The sequence below is a fragment of the Typopeltis vanoorti genome, chromosome 2 (assembly GCF_054136105.1).
Source record: "Typopeltis vanoorti isolate ZY-2024b chromosome 2, IOZ_Tvanoo_1.0, whole genome shotgun sequence".
Classification (NCBI taxonomy): domain Eukaryota; kingdom Metazoa; phylum Arthropoda; class Arachnida; order Uropygi; family Thelyphonidae; genus Typopeltis; species Typopeltis vanoorti.
Window position 1 is genome coordinate 120,222,126 of NC_143550.1, and position 21,857 is coordinate 120,243,982.

Below are 21,857 nucleotides of genomic sequence, written 5' to 3' on the forward strand. Positions count from 1 at the left end.
ATAGCAAAAGTACCGTTTTCCAAAAGCAAGTTTATTAAGATTAAGGACCAAAGTTCATTCTAGCTTTCGTTCCGAGAAGTGGTTGATATTTTAATTACTTCTTGTTCTAACGTGATTCATAAAGTTCAAAATTATTCCAATAATTAAAACAGTAAAATCTGCATTTACTATGAAGATTTTGCTCGCTAAGAATTGAGTTATCTGAATGTGACTTCAGCTACAGAATTTTCTTTAACCTTTTTAAATACAAGTGAATAAATGATATTCCTCTGTTTTCTAAGGTTAATTTGATCTGTCTATCAAAATTCGTATCTCAATCACCATTGATTAATGCCGACAAGCAATTCATTAGTCGGCTCCTAGTACGTGGAGGTAATTCTAATAACAACATAATAAATGATGACTTCAGTAATTCACATTAATATACATTAACTATAATAATGCACAAAGGGAATATGACCGATACCCATGTTAGAGCACATCATCACATTAAATTTAAAATTTAATATTCCGCTTGTTAATTAATTAACAATATGAACGCTATGATGCACGTTCTAAACATAAATTCACAGTTTTAGAGCACTTCATGAGCAGTGCACGTAACGTTACATCACGATGGAAGATTCGTGGACATAGTATAGCAGACTTCCTCACGAAAATAACCACAAACGCAAAATAGCGCTTCTGATTTGGTAGGAAATATCTAAAGTTCTAACTACACAAGACTGAGCAAAGTGTTTAGTGAGCTGGTTGAAGCGTGGTCTTAAAGAACCGGTGCATGGAATCATCGAATACTTTTTCGATATAGATTATTATAGTTTGGTGTACATCAGTGGCGGCCAGTGAAAAGTTTAAGTGGGGGTGCTGCATATACAAAATAAAAATAATTCTTTTTTTTCCCCGAATCAATCAGTAACCAATTTATTAATAAATAAATTTACATATTAAAAAATTGCTTTATTAAAAATATTTCGCCCCCACCACGAACAAACACCAATAATAAAAGTTTCGTATCTCACAGAAATAACGCGCACAAGCATACAATTTATCTTTAGCGACACTGCTCAACGAGTAGTGTCGGATTCACTTGTTACGTGCAGAGAACAAGTGGAAACGAATATCGACGAGTCTAGCTGCAATTGACCGAACGTGATAATGCCGACACTGTGTTAGATCACAGTACATTTGTTTCGTAATCTAAAGCGTTAATCGAACAATTCCAATTATTAACTATTCAATCACTGTCGAAACATAAGCTGTAACCTTTAAAATGTTGTATTGCATTTATATAATGTTGTAAGCATTGTTATTATTTATAAACACAAACGAAATTTAATTTTTTCCTTTTTTCCTTTGGGGGGCGCTGCAGTGTCATATGTACAAGCCTTCACTGGTGTACATCTCAATGAGTGTGCTATGAGAAGGACGATATATGTGAGACATATTGAGCATAGGCAATATATACTAGTAGTGGCAGATTAAAGAGTCGTGTTTGAGGAATCATGTTTTACGAGTGTTTCGATAATATGGACAAGTAGGAAGAACCCATTATAATAAAGGAAATCTTAGTATTAAAAAATAAACAGGTGGATTGTGATTTATAAATATTTCATTGTTTTTTTCAGTATATCACTATAAGAATTAATTACAACCTGACATGTTTTCTCAAAAATTGCTTTACATTTTAGACATTGTAGACATTTTAGTACGAGAATAAGCACATAACATTCATTTAGTCCTGTCAGGGGAAAAATCATGCTGCAAGAAAAATATTCATTGATATTCATATTCAACAGATTGGCAATCTGTTTCCTTTGGCAATCAGACATATCTGAGAGGATTTTTATTCTTCTTCTGCAAAGAAGAAGAAAACAGCCCAAAGGGATGGTTTGAGCTCATAGTTTAAGATTATGTCATTATAAAATTGATTGTGAATGCTTCAGAGTGTTACTTTCTTGTATTATTTCTACTTAAGTCTAAGATGAGGCCTTGGACTACTTTGAGTTGTCGTATAATAATAATAATAATAATAATAATAATAATAATAATAATAATAATAATAATAATAATAATAATAATAAAGTCATTCAATTGATAATATGAATCAAAATATAGATAATGTTAATTACTAAAATATCACATTCAGAACTTTTCATGTCGAAATTCCTAACCAAATCCACCTAAACGTAAAACTGAAACTGATACAAAACACTTAATGGCTGCAATAAACAAAATAAGATCCTGGTTATGCTTTCTCGTTAAGATTATGTTTACCGAAGTCAATATATCCAGATATTTCTGGAGAGTAATGAGAGCGAATTAAATGGCTATTAGCAGTATCTCAACTGCATTATTTCTCAATTAGAACAGTTTAAATCTATTATATATTGAATTGTACACGTCTTATTATATATGTCACGAGAGTATCTTATTTTAGATGTAATTGATCAAATTAAACCAAACAACGACGCCACCGCCATCTAGTGTCTAAGGCATTAACAGCATTTTTTTGTCGAGAATTGAAATATCCTATTATAAATACATTAATACAGAGATCTACCTAAATAGAGTTTTTCTAAACTAAAATATTTTCATTTATTCCTGCAACAAAATTTCTAAGCACATCTATCAGTAATTTTCACAACAAATTAACTAATATTTGCTTAATCCGTCCATACTCACCCTCTCAGCAAATAAGCATTTTTTTTTTTTATCTTGTCTTTACATAATCCAGACAATCCTGTTTCTGCGATTGTTACCACACGGGAAAAATGTGAAGTTTAGTTAGAACTGGAAAATCTCTGAAAAATTGCCTACTTATTTTTATTGTGGTTCATGCGTTGGAAATATTCGAAAAATCTTAAAATTCTTGTGTAGATTCATACATTATTATGAATAAAAATCGATTCGTTCTTTACTGATTTAAATATTAAATAGCTAATAGAGATAGAATTAGAAGATCAGTTTGATTGTTTTACTGTTAGCTACCTCGCAAATAACATCAAGAATAGCAGAAGGTCAGCTTATCAACACGCTAAACAAACATTGATTAAACAAATAAATACGCTTTCGGAAAAATAATACCGACGTTATCTCACTTTAACGTGGTATATCCAACTACTAGATTTTCCAGAATGTTAATATTTACTTACGCTGAATACCTAACTTTAAGAAAAGAAGAAATATTTTAGCGTGTCATATAATAAACAAACATGCTTCACTACATCAAACCATTAAACAACTTAGTTTGAAAAGTCATTTGATTATTATTAAATCAGCTGAAGAATTAATATAGTGGAGTGCTGTCACAAAAAGGGGGTTGGTACTAATATATATACATATATATAAATTATAGAGTCTAGGAATTCTAAGCTATTTGAGTTTATATCTAAAATAGTTAACAACGATAAATATTAAATATTCACACCACTACAAAAATTCCATAAAAATCCACTTTTTGTTAATAATTAGTATAGAAATTTCGATGGGTAAGTTTATACCCAAATGCCAAAAACTTGTAAAAGAAATATGAGTAGGTGAAGACCCGTAAAATAATTAACAGTTAATATTTTGATAAACACAATGGAAATCCATTATACTGTAGATTTGTGAGGATAGAACTTACATCTGCGCTAGAAGATACTCGCAGTTGAAGAAGGGGGGGAATAGGAAGGGAAGATATGATTTATCTTTGGTCTATACGAATCTATGATATACATCGTCATAATGGATTTCCATTGTTTTTACATGAAAGCGCAAGTAGCTGTGTTCTCTTCCAACGGTGGTAGAGATGTCTATGCAGTTTCCTTAGCAATACAGTTCCTAGTGCTTCGTATATGTACAAGTATTTGGTCATGATAATAATGGAAGCGTTCCTCAGCACATCTCTTGCTAACCCTGACATTAAGAACTCTCGATATAAATTCTACTTTGATGCACTTACCTATTACGTAACCCTTGTCTACATGGAAATCATTTACTTTAGACAATGGATAGGAAGAAAATAAAGCACTCTGAAATTGTTCATAAAAATAATCCTCATATATGTATATGTGTATATATAGATATAGATCTCTTTCGTTTAAACACATCGTGGACTACAAAACATTTCTAACGGAATATTTGTAGTCATTTCTCCTAAAGGGATTTATAACCAGATTGAGAAGATCTAACTGAATATTCTTTGCGTCACGTATGCTGTGCAGTCAAACAATACTTATACAAATATGTGCTTATATGTTAAACAGTATTATAAGTTTCATATTTCGAACACACATACACACACATACACATGAAGGCTTAACTAAAGGCAACGATTCTTTAAATAACACAAAATCGTTTTTTTTTTTTTTTCTTCAATAGGTGATTGAGGATATTTCATTGTATCCCAAAGCCTGATACATCAATGCCTTCGTCATCCAGATGATATTTATGAAACACTGGCTTTCGTATTTCCTTACACAACACCTACACGTCACAGCACCACGGAATGTCTTCAAACAGACCTCAGGAACATTAAACAGACAGGCGAACGACGTTATTTAAGATTTCAATCAAATCTGTCTTGTCTTCTTTTCTTTACTCACTGACTGTGGCGAAGATGGATGGTTAGTAGTTCCCACGTGCGTAATGAGTAGCTACGTAAAATCATGATGAGGCATGCCCATAACAGGACAAGAATGGTGACAGTGGGTATGGAGGGAACAGCGTGAAATGGTTGCCATTGAACATCCCATTGTGAATTCCAAGATCCTATTGACAAAGAAACGAAGATTAATAAACATGGAAGTGAACAATATATATATATATATATATATATATATATATATATATATATATATATATATATATATATATATATATATATATATATATATATATATATATATATATATATATATATAATATTAAGAAAGAGATAAAAAAAGAATGAATTTTCAGTTTCATAACTAGGCCTCGCAATAATGCGTAATTCTATGTCCACTAGCAATTAACTGTAGAATATGAAGGCATTCATTATTAGTCGGAAAAAACTAAATCAAGTCAAACAATTATTACCTGAGCATTTTTTGTACTCTGTTTAATTAATTTTTCTTAGTCTTTATATCTAGAGATATTTAAAAATCGTCACGCTTTGAAATATATTTATACTAAGTCTTAAGACATGGTTAAAACTAAATTATTATTAGTTATCCCAGTAATCGTGTTTGATATTGGGACATAATTATCCCATTGAGTAATTCTTCTAATGAGTCGGAAGAATTATCGAGGAGTGAAATATCGCCCGTTGGGGTCAATGAATGGGATGAATTACACATAAGTAGTTGAGGAATTTCATCTTCTTTGCTTACTGGAATCTAGAGAAAATTCTCACTTCTTTTCTTCCATTTCATCAAAAATTTCTTTTTAAGCGAATACAAATTTAAAATGGTTATTCTGAAAAGCACTGCTAGAGTTGATACTGGACTCAACGGCGAGCACGCATTAGGATGATTCGAAGCGAGCTAAAGAGTAATCTGCTACTATTTTTTTTTTCCTTCAGGTTTGTCCGAAAAAAACGGAAGGAAAAGGTATGCGTGATATCCATGGATCGATAAATTTACAGGTTCGATTGCAATTATTCACTAGTGGAACCTTCCCCTCCACACACACACACACACACACACACACACACACACACACACACACACACACACACACACACACACACACACACACACACACACACACACACACACACACACACACACACACACACACACACACACACACACACACACATCTAGTTTCAGAGTTAGTTCTCTTTTGACATAGGAAAATAATGTTTTGACTCCTCCTAGAAAAGTTTGCGTTTTTGATTGCGAAATTAGAAAAAACAAACTATAGTGAGCACACGATAATACATACAATGATATGCTGTACTAATTAGGGTTAGGAACTAGACTGCAGCAACTGTCTGTCATATGCAGAGAATATGAATGGCAAAGGTACAGATCTACTGTTAACTGATTCCCAAAAATTCTATTACATTTGGGTAATAAAATATTATAGGCTATATTTATTATTGTTATTTTTTTTGGGGGGGGGTGGAAAGAGGTTGAGTAGTGTGGCGACATGACGAGGATACAGTGAGTTCGAGACATTGGTTGTTTTGCTAGCACCAAACAAACTCTGTCTTGTAAAAATAAGAAATCTGTTCAGACATGGAGTACTGCTCCTATGTCAGAAATAGTGCTTCAAACAAATTCCTAAAAATTCATGACTGGGCGCAAAAGAAAACAATTTGATCCATCGCACAAGTCTTTCTCCAATTCAGATATTCCAGTGGTTATTCGTCATATCTTCCATGATTACTTTTTTCTATTCTCTTCTACGCGTTAAACACGAGCAGTGACTAGCCACCATCCACTCACAATATGAACTCGATATTCACAGAACAATTTTTTTTTCTATCTATTCATGCATTCTCTTTATTGCTACCCTTTGGAACAGATTTTCTACTTTGTGGGTTTCCAAAAGGTCATCTAGCTTTATGGAATCAGAAAAGTTGATACAACGCTAAGAAAAAATATTATACTGAAGCCCAGTTATGTCGTATTATTAATTGAGTTCTTTTTAATATGCATTAATTTACATATACGAGAATAAAGTTTAGTGTGCGAATAATATTAAACAGAACAAGAAATGATCAGTTGTACTGCTTCACATTTTTATCAACAAAATTATCTGTTGATGTTCAAAGAATCTGCAGATATGGTAACAGTAAATAACTGTTCGCCATGTTTTTGACCATATAAAAAAAGGAGACTTCTTCATATAAAGAATTTATACTGCTAAGATTCAGTTTTTGTCTTTGATTTCTTTTACTTACCTGTATACAGTCTGATAACAGAACCATGGGAGTACATCAGATGTAGGTTGGCTTGAAAAGAGTCCATGAGGTCCGACCACTCCATACACATGCAAAAGACACACGACAACTCCTAAAACCGCAACAATGGCTAACCTTCGAAGAATGTTTTCTATTTGAGCCCGTCGACTTGTTCCTGCTTCATCGAGCTCAAACCTAAATTCAGCAATATCATTCTGACTTTTGGCACTACAAGAGAAGAATAATAGTTATCATACTTGACAATTTAAGTTCAAAATTGGAAACATTAGTTTTTGTTTCCGTTAAACATATGACTTGCTGAGGATATTTACATATTGATCAGTTACAGAATATTATTATCATTCCCGAGACGCTGTAATTAACCCTTTCGTATCATTAATTGTTTTTCATCCCTCCACCCTGCTTACCAATGTTTGATAATCTGGTTGTTTGGACTTTTCAGTTGAAGGTGAGTTAGCTAATCTCATATGAAGGTAGAAGGGATTTTACTATGGAAACATTTTTTTTTTTTTCATCCCGCAGAACAGACAAACTGACCAAAGGAATACAACCCAAAAAACAGTCATAAGAAACTGGCGTCATAGTGTTAGTTTTCTGCCAAAATTCAAAACAAACCAACCGATCCCAAATAACTGTGGTCGGGCTAATAATTTAAAACGCCAATTTATTTTATCTTCCGTTTTATTTCATTATATTTTACAATATATATTCGGTAAACGAAGCATGCTTATAGTTGAAACTTTGAGGGATGAAGGAGGCTATTTTAAAGAAGTGCTACTCCTTGTTGGGTAGATGTGTCGAAGAAAGTGGTCACTCAGCGCATTACAAATTCTTTTTAGTTCATTATCGTAGTACGCCACTGTGCTCGAATTTAACCATTGCATAGTTTTTGTGAAGGCAAGGCTTGTTGGGTTGTACGTGTTCCAGAATTACACATTCTAAGAACAGCAAAATGGATCCTATTAAAATGATAATATTGATACGGTGAGTCAGTGACTATTCCTATTACTGAACCGGCTTTGTTATTTTAACAGAATGTGATATTTTCTTAGTGAAATGTGTTGAAATGAAAAGGATTTGTGTTAAATAAATAAAAATGCAAAAATGTATAGAATTAACCGAACATTAAAAAAATTCTCGGTTCCTTCATTGCCAGTGTAATTAGGTTTACAACTTTCCGTGTGTCTGAGTCGCATAAAAATTTTAGTCTTGAGAGGAATGGGTTGAGACTTAGTAAGTAGAAGAGAGAGAGAGAATGTATAGTTTATGGCGCTGGTAGTGATGGAAAGGATGCAAAATTGATGGGGTTTCCCTCTAGAATCAGTATTGAAACCTGAAAGGAGATAATGATGCAGATCATGTTTACGATTGGAAGTACGTGGTTGAATTGGAGACAGAGAAATGCATACCGAGTTTTCCCAATTAGTTTTCCCATACCGAGTTTTTCCAATCTCTGAATAGAGTTCAATGGTTACAATCTGTGCAATGCTACACCTGTTATAATATGATGTGTCATCAAACATTGCTTGTATTTTCCTCAATCCTGTGTAATGTTTCACAAGATTCATTGGATACGAACCTTTAGAATTGAAACGAAATTTTAACAAGATTCATAAACATAACTAATCGGTATTAACATTTTTCATATGTTTATATGAAAATTACAAATCTATTTGTAATTTTACAAATAAAATTACATAGTAATTTTATTATTAAATTATTAAATAAATGATACTGATGTAAATTAAGTTGGAAATACGCTATTAAATAATATTTTGAAAGTATTGCGCATAAAATGGATTCTTTATACGAACTTCTTATTTCAACAAAAGTCAAATCATAGTTTATGTAAAAATTCAATTATTTGACCTGGATGAACTGCATGTGGGTGAATCACCGATTTAGAGCGTCAATAGTCATTAGTGTGTAAACTTTTGTACGGTTCATTTGAATTATTTTTTATTAGTCGCTGAACACTTCTGAGTACCACTGTTTTGGTACTCGGAAGTTCGACACGAAAAGTTTCAATTTAACTCTCTCTCTCTCTCTCTCTCTCTAGCACTAACTTGTAAATATTTACCTGTAAGTATGGTAACCTAAGACACTGCCTTTGTGCATGGTAGATGCGTTGGAGTGGTAACGCCTAGCGGTCACAATAGGAATCACATCACATTTTTCAGATATGTTGGAGATCTCGGCGCTATATTCACTCTTCGAATCTCTTTCCTTAATGTCCTTTGGCTTAAAAAAAATCAAATTATGTTAGGATGATATAGAGAAATATAACTTTAACAGTAATAACAATTTGCAGCTTTCTGTTATCAAATAAAGTTATTTGATGACTTTATCATATCCTTACCATTAATGGTTGGCATTGACTAGCTAATTCAGCTCTCTGGCGGGAAGTATTTGGTGAAGGGGAACGATAATGAGTGCTTCTGCTACTTCTCTTTCTCCACTGATTAGAGGTTGGGCTGTTGGGTGTGGCATTGTCTTCTAAATCCGACATGGTGTCAGGGGTAGCGAGTGGACATCGGCGAGAAGGGGTGTTTTGCATTGAACTTTCACTACGATCTGTAATAAACATGCAATCATGATCTACTAGATGCCGAAATAACTACTGCGTAGAATATAAAGTTAAAATTAATATAAAAAGGCCAAACGGCTATTTTTTTCTGGCGAAGTTAATTAAATTAAAGGGATAAAAATCCCTTATTATTTTACAGCCAGTATGCAAAAACTCTGAGATCGAAAACTACGATCTAAGAGTTTCATGCCGAAGAACTATCGACAAATCCAAGCGTAAGTGAACACCTGGTAGTACAAGACCAAGGCAACTCGAAGCAAAGGTGGAGCAAGATCCCTCACTATCGTTGATATTTTCTCATAATGTAAAACACAGCTCCTAGGAGATGTAATACTGCCTTACATTATGAGGAGAGGTCACTACCCAGACCGTTTTCGACCTTTTTTGAAGTCTCATCAGTGAGTAGGTAGACCTAGATTATATCAAAGTTTAAGATCTCAGAGTTTTGCATACTGACTGTATAATAATAAGGGATTTTTATCCCCTTAATTTAATAAAGTTAAAATATTAAATACATATCCAGAATGTCTTTCAGTGGTCCAATTATTTCACCACTTTAAAATATCAGAGGAAATAAAATTTGAGTGGCAGATTGTCATGGCAATAAAAATGAGGTTAAATATTCGAGGGCAGTTCATAGGCAGTCAGATGAGGTTAAAAGGCACTGAGCGCTCGGTAGATATTTATATCAGCTCCAGGTTATTGATAGCTACATAATAAAGACGAGCTGCAAGCATGCACTTCTGCTAGGTGTGGAAGGTTAGCGATCTTATATGTGAAAAGACGCAGATGTGCCTGGGGACAAGCAGATATGGCAACCTATTTATCGCGGGGATATCTTCAAGCTGGCAAATGATGGAACAGACACGTGGTTAGGAAATTCACCCCTATGATTTAAATTTTAAGCATTATTTTGCGATATTTAATGGAAAAACAATTCGTAAGTAATTCTTGTCGGCAATTGCTGCCAAAAATAGAATAAGTGTTATCTTAGTTTAAATAGAAACAGAAGAAATCAGTAATTAAAAATTGCAATGTGATAGATTGGCATTGTATTTTTTTAATTTATAGAGACAAAATAATTATGCTTCATGTGGATACAAAGGTCAAATGAGTTTTGTTGTTTGAGAATTATTTTGGTCCTTAAACACGTGACAAGGACTGTATTGTTTAACCAATAACGTTATTTGTTTGTTTTCTTGTTTAAAATAAAAATATTAAATATTTTTTTCGTAGAAAACAAAGAATAATTTATATAAAAATGTGGGCCATCACTGCTAAGTAACATGGCGGTGTGGAGACCCAATTATTGTGATCACAGTGTGGAAACACACACACACACACACACACACACACACACACAGTTGTTTTGTGTACTGTTGGTCTTTATCGATCCGAAACTTGGAATAATTCAGTATTTCTGAGCTCTGTTTGATTTCTGACGGCTCTTGAAAAGATTCCGTAGAAGCTACAGCAAAAAGGCGATATGTGAACAAGACGATTATCAGATATGCATTGGAAACTGCATCTGCTACCTACATCCCCCCCCCCCTACCCACCTAGTCTCTCACATGCACACGCACACAACAAACAAAAGACGCAGAATATATAACTTTCTCTTTCTTGCTGTTGAACGCTTTCTTCTAAACATTTGTGCCTAAGACACAAAACAAGAAATAACAAGCATCCATCAGTGACTGAATGTGAGCAAAATTTCAAATGAAGTTTGTGCAGAAAGTTGAGTAGTAAAGTTCTCCCTGAAAATAAAAGAACACCAAACTTTAATCTGCTTCACTGAAGAGTGAAATTCGACTTGTACTTTCCTTTCCATTTTAATGTGGAATTCCTCGTATGAATGAAAATCCCCTAAAAGCAAGATCAATGTTCAAGAACACGAATTTTGTTTCTCTCCTTTGTGACAAAGGCAATACACCCTTTCATCCTTTACATTCTCTTTTGGTTTTATCTCATCTCATCTTCTTATACCCTCTTTTACCTTGCGGTGTCGAGGGTTTATTAATCATCGGACCTCAAACCGTTCACAGAATAAAGTGGTCAGCCCTACGCTTCCGTGTATCCTATGTCCGTAGTGTTTAGTTCTCAGCCATAGTCAAGTTCTCTAACTTGGCTATGGCTGAAGAAGATCCTTGAGCTCCTCACGTCACCGATGGGAATCGAACCCAGGACACTCCTTTCCCAGGCATATGGTTTCGAAGCGCACAGCCACTAGGCTAACCGCGCGAACTTTGGTTTTATGTATTTGTATTTTTAAAACGAATACAGTTTTGTTATACTTAGTAAAATATTTTATTAGAAAAATCTAATATATATATATATATATATATATATATATATATATATATATATATATATATATATATATATATATATATATATATATATATATATATATATATATATATATATATATATATATATATATATATATATATATATATATATATATATATATATCATCTTCATGAAGATGAAGATAATATATATATATATCATCTTCATGAAGATGAAGATATATACATATATACTAGGATAACCAAGTAATTTTATAAACTTGGTTATTTTAACTCCTAATCCAAGTTTATAAAATTACTTGGTTATCCTAATATACAATATCCCCAAGTTTAAAAATTTATTACATACATATATTACATACGTATATACAGGGTGTTCGGGATAAATTTGACATATTTATAATTAATTATATTTTTCCGTAAGTTACATGTATTAACACACACTTCTCTTCATTTAAAAGTTTGGACCCTTCTTCATTCATATACAAGATGTCAGAAAGGATGGATAGCTGGAACCCACCTGAATCATGGAAGAGAATAACTTGTATCATGATGATTCGTGCCCGCCATCAAAATAAGGATATTACGACTGCTGCCCAATGCTCCCTGAATACAGTAAAAACAATCAGGCATGAACTAGAGACTTGCAATGGTGACTACGAGGATGTAGCAAGAAGAAAGATCCCTAGCAGACGATCTGATTGCGTTCGTACAGCAGAATTCCTCGCAAATCTGCAGGAACAGGTGTTGAAGAACCCTGGCATTGGAATTCGGGCTTTGTTCGTGGAGTTGCTAACTGTAGTCAAGCCCTGGATAACAAGGGTAGCCAATGGTAGGCCGTATGTATGGCAGCAGGATTCGGCCCCTTGCCACACCTCTGGGAAAAGTCAAAAATGGTTGTCTGAAAATTTCTACGACTTCACCAGTCCAAATGTTTGGCCTCCAAACTCCCCAGACCTTAACCCCATGGATTATTTTGTATGGGGCGCAGTTGAAAAAGACACCAATCGCACTTCCAGTAATACAAAAGCCCAGTTAATGGATAAAATTAAAACAGTTTTTGCGGCCCTTCCCAGGGAGACTGTAGCATCAGCTTGTTCGAGGTTCCGAAGCAGAATTGAAGCTGTGATCGATGCTAATGGTGGTTATTTTGAGTAAATCTTGTTGATAGTATTGTAATTAACGCTGCTTGTAATGTTTTTTTGTCAATTCATTAAATTTAATAGATACAAAGAAGATTTTCTTTTTCCTTACGAAACTGTCAAATTTATCCCGAACACCCTGTATATGAAGACTACTTGGACCTACTTACGTAAATCTGCTCTGTTATGTTGCGACGTTTCACTGATATAACTCAATGTCTGCTCTTTCTCATCTGTAATGCGGATTTTTGGTGCAAGAGAAGTTTGGTTGGAAGTCACTAATCCACCATTTGTAGGGGCAGGAGTGCGTCTGTTTAAGACCCCTAAGTGCAGGACCCCCTTGTTTTCGTAATCTGCCTTTGCAACCTGGAAGACTGGAGGAAACTTGGCCACAGAGCAGAACACCCTAAGACACCCACAGATGAAGGTAACACAGAGACAAAGACCCCAGATGATGAAAAGCACTTGAGTCACCAGCCGCACCACCTGGCGAAAGGAGAAAATTCAGAATAATTTTGAAACTCTTTTTTTAGGGGGGGGGGGAGAAAAAAAGAAACATAAATTTTACGTTTTGGGAATTAGCAAAAAATTCAACATTTTAATATAAATTTCACTTTTTTTGTGCTTTCAATGTGTCTGCTAGTTTAGTATTTAATAGATAATTTTAGTACATGTACAGTTTTAATTATTTAATACAGTGCTAATAAGAAATTTGTACTAGAGTATTATACATCATTTCATGCCAACTTTATTTTTATGCCTAAATTCTTCCCTAAATTTTTATCGATTATAGAGTTCCATTTGACTGGCGATTACAACGCCACCATGCATTTATAGAATATTTATTTATTTATAAATTATCATCGAGATGATACCTTATACAGCAAATTATTGTTATTATTATTATTATTATTATTTTACAAAAGTTACAAATTTTTTATGAATAAAAAGAAAAAAGAAAGGTTATATATCTATTATCTTCAAATTATATAAAAATTGGAGGACATATTAGTCTGTGTTTGTTTGTTTCTTTATTTATAAACTGTTTATAACTTTTTCTTTCATTATAAAGTGTGTACATTACATCATTTTACAACACCGAACAAATAAGCAAACAAACTAAAAACTTTTAACCAATTTTTGATTTAAAATAAAAGTAAATACTGTATTTTTCGGACCATAAGACGCACCTTTTTACATAGAAAAATCGATCTAAAATTGGGATACGTCTTATGGTCCGAAGGTAACATTAAAATACGAATCTTTACACACTTTAGCGAAGTTCAATTACTGGCGCAATATGTTAATTAATAAAGTTAGTAAGTACGCCACTGAAGGTAGGCAGGTACCTAAGTTTTCTCGCTGCATGTGGGTGAATCACCGATTTAGAGCGTCAATAGTCATTGGTGTGTAAACATATGTGCTTTTGTACGGTTCATTTGAATTATTTTTTATAAGTCGATAAAATTTTTATCTTAAAATTAGAAAAAATGAGTGCAAAACAAAAAAGACTCCTATAACGTGAGTTATAAATTAGATGTGATAAATTATGCAAAACAATATGGAAACAGAGCAGCAGAAAGACATTTTGGTCCACCACCAATAAAAAAAATGGTTCGCGAGCGGAGAAAACAAGAGGAACAATTAAAACTGCTATGTAAACACAAGAAAACATTCCGTTCGCACCTAGAAAAGTGGCCAGAATTAGAAGTACAGATGAAAAATTGGGTAACAAATCATCGAAACATGGGAATATCTGTTTCTACGAAAATGATAATTTTCGAAGCGAAACGATGGGCAACTGCTAATGGAAGTTTAGATTTTACCGGATCACCGTCTTGGTGATTTAGATTTATGAAAAGACACGGGTTATGAATGCGTACAAAAACCACTCTAGCTCAAAAAATACCGGCTGACTATGAAGCTAAAATTATAGAATTCCATAGATTTGTCATATCAGCGAGAAGGAAATTTAACTCTGAGCTTAATCAAATTGCGAACATGGATGAAGTGCCTCTAACTTTTGATGTTCCTTCAAATCGGACAGCAGATTCAAAAGGCACCAAATCAATAGTGATCAAAACAACAGGTCACGAAATAACTCACCACACTGTAGTTTTAGCTTGTTGCGTGGAGGGAACAAAACTTCCCCTCCCCCATGTTAATCTTCAAGAGAAAAGCGTTACCGAGAGATGAAATTCCTCGTGGCATTATTATTCACGTTCAAGATAAAGGCTGGATGGAAGAAACAGGAATGAAATTATGGATACAAAAGATATGGGCAAAACGTCCAGGTGCGTTGTTTAAAAAGCCTGCGATGTTAGTGTGGGATCAATTCAGAGTGCATAAAACAGAATCAACCAAGAAGCTTCTAAAAGAAATGAATACAGAACTAGCTGTCATTCCTGGAGGCCTTACAGTCAATTACAACCCTTGGATGGATCTATTAATAAACCATTCAAAAATTTTATGCGGGAAGAGTGGAACAATTGGACGGTAAAGTCAAATCACGATGTTACAGCAACAGGACGTATCAAACGGCCAACAATTTGTAGTAGAGGTAAGGTGTAGAGAGAGTTGAAGATGTCCTCCCGCGATGTAGCGCCTCCGTAGCGCAATTGGAAGAACGACGGTACATTGCGCCCTTCGAGTGGAATAGGCCTAAGTTCGATTCTCGTCGCGACGGGAGGAATCTTTATTTGGTCGATTTCAGTCGATGGTGAGTTAGCCGATCTCATACGGAGGTAGCAGGGTTTTTTCTCCCGGAAACTCGGGCTTTTCATCCCGCATACATACAAATCGGCCCTTCAGAACACACGCAATTTACAGACAAAAATTACTAGTTGTGGTGGTGTTGGAGGTGGGCGGTAGATGGCGTTGATTCGTAGTAGAGGTAAGGTGTAGAGATAGTTGAAGATGTCCTCCCGCGATGAGTCTTCGGACTCCTTGGAGGTATCAGGAATAATAATAATAATAATAATAATTTCAGAAGTATGTACCTGGGTGAAAAATTCATGGGCAGCTGTGAAAGAAGAGACGATTATAAAGTCATTTAAAAAATGCGGGATAAGTAATGCGATGGATGGTACCGAAGATGACGCAGTTTTTGAAGGGAGTGACAATAATAGTTCAGACGAAAGTAATACGAACGATGACATTAACGAGACCAGTGATAGTACCGAGAGTGAAGATGAACTGAATATTGCTAATACAAATGCTTGTAACAATAAATAAAAATTAAGTAAGAATTTGTAAATATCTTTATATAATAAAATATTGTTTTCTAAAAACCGTCTCATAAATTTGGGGTGCGTCTTATCTTCCGAAAAATACGGTAAGTAACATTAATTCGACAAAAGTTTCGAAATGTTTAACTTTTTATTATTATTATCATGGTGTCTCTATGGAGTCAAAAGACTCATCGCGGGAGACGCTACATTGACTCACTAACCATTATCCATACCACCTATCATACTCCTCCTTAAATTCATTCACAGACGAAGCATTCACAACTACCTCTGGCAACGCATTCCACCTATTCAAAACCCTCCAAGCAAAAAATTGGTCCTAACATTCTTGTTAGCCACACTCTTACACAATTTCCAGGGATGGTCTCTCGTTTTCTCCCTTTCTGCACTGGTCTTAATAAAACTCATCAGTATCACTCCTGGAAAACCCCTTTAATAATTTATGCCTCTATCATACTCCTCTCCTACGTCTATCAGATAGTTTTTGGAGCCCACAGATCTTCAATTTATCCTCGCAGGAAACATCCCACAGACCTGTAACACAACAATCTTTGTAATTCGCCTCTGAATCCTCTCCACCATTTCTTCATCACCAAGCAATCCAGGTGACCAGATCTGTGCGCAATAGTCAAATGAGGTCTTATTAATGCCTTGTAAAGTGGGACAATCACTTTCTTATCCCTGCTTGTCAGTGTGTTCTTCAACAACCATGTAATTTGATGTGATGTGATGTTTTGGCAATCTTTGCAATATGCCCTTTAAACTTCAGTTCTCTGTCCACAATAACTCCCAAGTCCATTGGCTCGTCAACTTCTTGCAGTTCAGTTCCATTAATATGGTAAACAGCATGTGATCTCATCCTGCAAGATATCTACAATATCAGAATTGACTATCGCTCTTCCTAATTTTGCATCATCAGCAAATAAGTGGATATTTCCTTTAAAATTATTTCCAATATCATTAATGTACAAATTAAACAATAGAGGACCAAGTACTGAGCCCTGAGGTACACCACTAATCACCTGCCTTCTCCTGGACTCAGCTCCTCCATAAACCACTCTTTAATATCTATCCACCTCTGAATCTCTAATCCAAATCACTAATCTAATCCAAATCACTAGCCTCGGATCCATAACCATTTGCTCCAATTTATGCAACAGAGTTCCTTGTGGAATCCTGCCAAACATATAATGTATATGTATAAAAATTTTAATATAATAGTTTTAAAGATACGTGCATTACTTATGGTAGCTTTCAGGACGTTAGATCTGCTGAAAAGAAATTTAAATAATCGATTATAAAGGAATTATTTCATGTTTATAATAATTTTAAACGGTTTAAAATTTAAAATCGCTCATATCATTATTTAGATCTTGAGAATAGGAACAAAGTCAGAAAGTAGCGTTTCTTTGGGACTATGTGTAGTGTAGTGATTTTTTTTTCTAACACCACTTCCTGATTACCATCCATCAATCAAAACTGGTCGTTATGTTGGACAGCATGATAAGCAAGGTACTCCTCGGCAAGCCTTAAGGTCATTTACGTTGCGCTTTCTTGGTTTAAAAATGTAGATGAGCTACAGCATTAAAACGTTTATCACTGGAAAAGCATAAAAACTACATTTGGTGCTTCTTTCATATACTTTAAAACTCAGAATATAAAATATTACATTTAACTACCAAAAAAAAAATTAAAATTATTATCTAGATATCCATAGATACTCCTTAGCACAGTCAGTATTGACGATGCTCTATGGTTAGAAATACCTGAGTTGGAATCCCATCTATTTTTATCAGAGATTTCCAGCTGAAGGTGAATTAGTTGATCTCAGACGAAAGTGGGAAACGTTTGGGTTCCCAGAAACTGGGATTTATCATCATATACTTAATAGACATAATATGTTGATTTCATAGCCTTGATTGCTTTGACCATAACTTCACATGGCCAATATCCAGTTCATAAAACGTCTTTAGAGACCTAAACTTATAATATAAAACAGAAATATTTCGTTACGGTAGTTATAGTTCATCATATCAAGATAATTAATTATTATATGGAGATCAAGTTCGTTGACTGCAGCTATTACAACGTCTGCAATTTGAACTTACATTCGTATCAGTTTATCTGATAATTTCGCTTATCGATTTTTCATTTTGTGGGAAAATAAATTCCACAGGTCATAAACACGATCCTCCCTCTCTTGTTTATCAGCTTGGTGGCACTATTTGCTGTCTTATTCTGATCAGAAGTTCCAAATTAAGGCTAGTAATATCTTCTTTATAATCGGATCATCCTTGAGTACCATCGAGTGTTGTTGTTCAGGTATGAGCAGTAAGGATTTTTTTGTAAATTAAATTTCTTGCTATGTTCTGTGTTTAATAATACAATATTTCATTTTTATAGGAAAAAGTAAAATGCATACTACTCGTTATTATTTCGTTTCCTTATCCTATCAAAGATGGAATCTCACGCAATGAATTCGAGAAAGAATATTATGTTTTTAGATAAGACAAAAATCTTACTAATTATTTAGAAAAGGAAAGTTAAAAGAAAAATAAATACAAAATAAATAAATCTATAGCCTTTTATTCTTCAAAGTGAGTAAGAAGAAATCTTGTGGCCTTATCTAACTTCTGGAAATTTTCAGGTAGCCATCACCTACTTTAGTCGTCACCGATAGTTGAATTGATGGCTACCGATAATTCTGAAGAGTTCTAGGAAAATAAAACAAGTACTGCCATCTTGTATTCATAAATCATAAAAATCATAACTAGCACTGTTGTCTGAAATATCTGACAGGAAAAACACTCTAATTGTCTCCACCAAACATTGACTAATTCGAAAACTAACTAAAAAAATTAGGCGTAGAAAAAGTTCCTCTAGTCCGCGACTAGAACCGAATTTAAAATAGCCTTTCTTCTGGAAATTGGTCTAGCATTACGGAATCGGAAAAGTAGAAAAATAAAAAATATACGACATATAAGAAAACACACAGTTCCTATCCATACATATAGTTTCTATATTCGTTTATTGTTTAGTTTGTATTAAAGCTCCGCTGTTTGCACTGAATGTTGTAATTCGATAGGAAATAAGATAAAAAGAAAACTTGCCAGGTGGTCAGTAATCAGGTTCACAGACCACTAATTTTGACTGATCAGTCTCCGATTGATGAAAAGAAATAAACTTCATTTTTTGGGACACACTAATTTGCAAATCCTGATTTGTTTTTGAATAATACAATAAAATAACGAAATAATTAGACACTCCAATATTCTTTGTTGAAAGTATATAATATTTGTGGTTTTTTTGTAGTGGTTCACTGATGAAAAACAACCCACTCCATTTTTCTGGAAAGATGTCATTGTGTCTATTTTGCGAGATCGGAAAACAAAATCGCTTTATCCTAGAATGTTCCTCTAATCGAAACTGGAAGGTGTTTGTTTTCTACATTTATTTATTGAAAGATTGAATTGCTCATTCAGTAGATCTCTTCAACTTGCGATTTGTTCTTTAATGAAATTTCTATTAGTATTATTTTATTTGTGATAAAACTGTTACCAAATTTGAGATTATCTCAGGAAAAAAAAAAGAAAAAAAAAGAAAAACGATATAAAAAGGAGGAAGAAGAAGTGGAGGACTTTAGCGGTACGTGTTCAGTTCGATTTCCCCCGATTTTTGTTTTCTTAGATATCAACTTTACTCAAAGTAATTTGGTCTTGGCCTTGTTTATTCAACTGATCCGTTTTCATTCGTCTGAAAAACTTTGCACAATCAATTTTTGGCTAAAACGTAAAAGAAAGGAATTCTGTTTAAAACCCAGGAGAAATCAAGAGTACCTTTCCATTACAAATTCTATAATCCTGTACAGAAGATATTTTCAACTGAAGGATTTATCTAATTATAGGACACAATAAGTAAATAATGTGGTGAAGTTCAAATAAATTATTTTTGAGAATTAGTTTACTTCAGAAAAGATACAAAAAAATTCACATAAATGAAGTGGGTTTAGAGTAATAATTTTTGTCGTAAAGAGATGATTGCAAACACGTAGTGCAAAATTAATGTTTGTTAAAGAATTAATTGCACACCTTTATTATGCACAATCGCGATATTTTTCAAAATCCGATTTGATTTTGTACAAAAATGCTGTGCGTAATAATGTCATCTTCGTCTTAATAATCTTATCATGGTTATGGCAGTCTGAAGTGTCCATTCGATTTAGATGTTTTATTCATCGTCTACTCCCTTCTGGGAAGAAATGGAATTAGCGGATTTAATTTCTTATTCAGAGACTGTAAAATTTCTTTCTTTCTTTCTTTTTTTTTTTTTTTTTGCTTTAGGGTTCCACATGGCATATCTAGCTGTTTTTTTTTTTTTTCAATAAATTTTATATTTTGCTGTTTGAATTCGTTTTTATTTTTTAAATACATTTATCATTTGCCATAATAGCACGTATAATATCAGTCACTAATCTGCTCTAAATCTATTTCGACGGTTAATTTGAAATAACTCAAATTATCTGTATTTGAATATCCAAAAATATATCAAAAATCTAAATGTAGAAATGATGAGTCAGCTACAAAGGCTCATTATTTAGTTTCACTTCATTATTCAAGTGAAACAACAGTTTCTTGATACAGTAAACTTGCTTTGATACTTAGCAACAGGGGCGGCTCGTGCATAGGCACTACGGAACTGCAGCAGCCCCAATTTTTCTCGATATATAAATATATTTATTAATTTATTTATATTTGCTTGTAATATTTAATTTTATCATCAACAATCCTATACAATTCTCTTATTTTGTATAAAAAAATAATAAAAATCCATCTTGTAGCACTTAGGAGGACGCTAGCAGCACTGTGTTTACCACAGTGTCATATTTGCTACGCGCGCAAGCATATGCACGTCATAGTGAGATGCGAGCTATTAGCGTAATGCGGCGCTGTCCGTCGCGCAGTTCCACTGTTGTTTATATGCAATTTGCGCCAGTAGTAGAGTGTTCGTAGTGCTTATCGTGTTTACTCCGTCTCTTTAAATATTTGGACATTGCAATTAAAGACATAACATTTGTTATAGTAATTTTTAAGTAATTTTGAATTATACCAAACTGTATACGTTTATCGATAATAAACAATATTTTTTCATGTTTAATTTTTAAAAAAAAATTTTACCATGATTTTGATATTTTATCCAAACACGTATACGCTGTACTTACAGTGTGTATGTATATTTCGAAAGTTGCAGCACCCCCGCGATTTCAAGCCACGAGCCGCCACTGCTTAGCAAATATAATTCTTTAGCTATCCTTTATTGAAAATATGGTTATAATATCAATAATTGTCGCTACTATTTAATTCAAAATTTTTCTTAATTTGTAAAGTGCGGAAATATGTTTTAAAATTCGTAACAATTCCATTTATGAACTGTAGTATTGTAATTCAATTAAGAGAAGGTTTACTAAGCGGGCCTTTGTGATTTGGAGTTTTTACTGCAAGAAGGTAAAATTTTAAACTCTTGGACAGTCGTACATACTTAAACCTACTAAATTAGAGGTCAAAAGTAAAATAAAAAATGAAGAAACGATATACAAAAAAAAAAAAGTAAGCACCATCCGGATAAACAACATAATCACATACTTCTTAGCAGCTCATGATGAGATCTGTGGTTATCACT

The 21,857-nt window shown here is 33.7% G+C and overlaps 1 protein-coding gene across 1 annotated transcript in view; it reads right to left on the reverse strand.

Annotated features, from left to right (window-relative positions):
* Window positions 1-4,637: 4,637 nt before the first annotated feature.
* LOC150109384 (uncharacterized) overlaps window positions 4,638-21,857 on the reverse strand; it is a 60,330-nt gene continuing 43,110 nt past the window's right edge. Inside the window, exons 3-7 of the mRNA XM_090402277.1 lie at window positions 13,104-13,419; window positions 9,252-9,466; window positions 8,973-9,133; window positions 6,872-7,099; window positions 4,638-4,752 (exon numbers count right to left, since the gene is read on the reverse strand). Of these exons, the coding sequence (XP_090258403.1) occupies window positions 4,638-4,752; window positions 6,872-7,099; window positions 8,973-9,133; window positions 9,252-9,466; window positions 13,104-13,419 (1,035 nt within the window). The remainder of the gene's footprint in view (window positions 4,753-6,871; window positions 7,100-8,972; window positions 9,134-9,251; window positions 9,467-13,103; window positions 13,420-21,857) is intronic.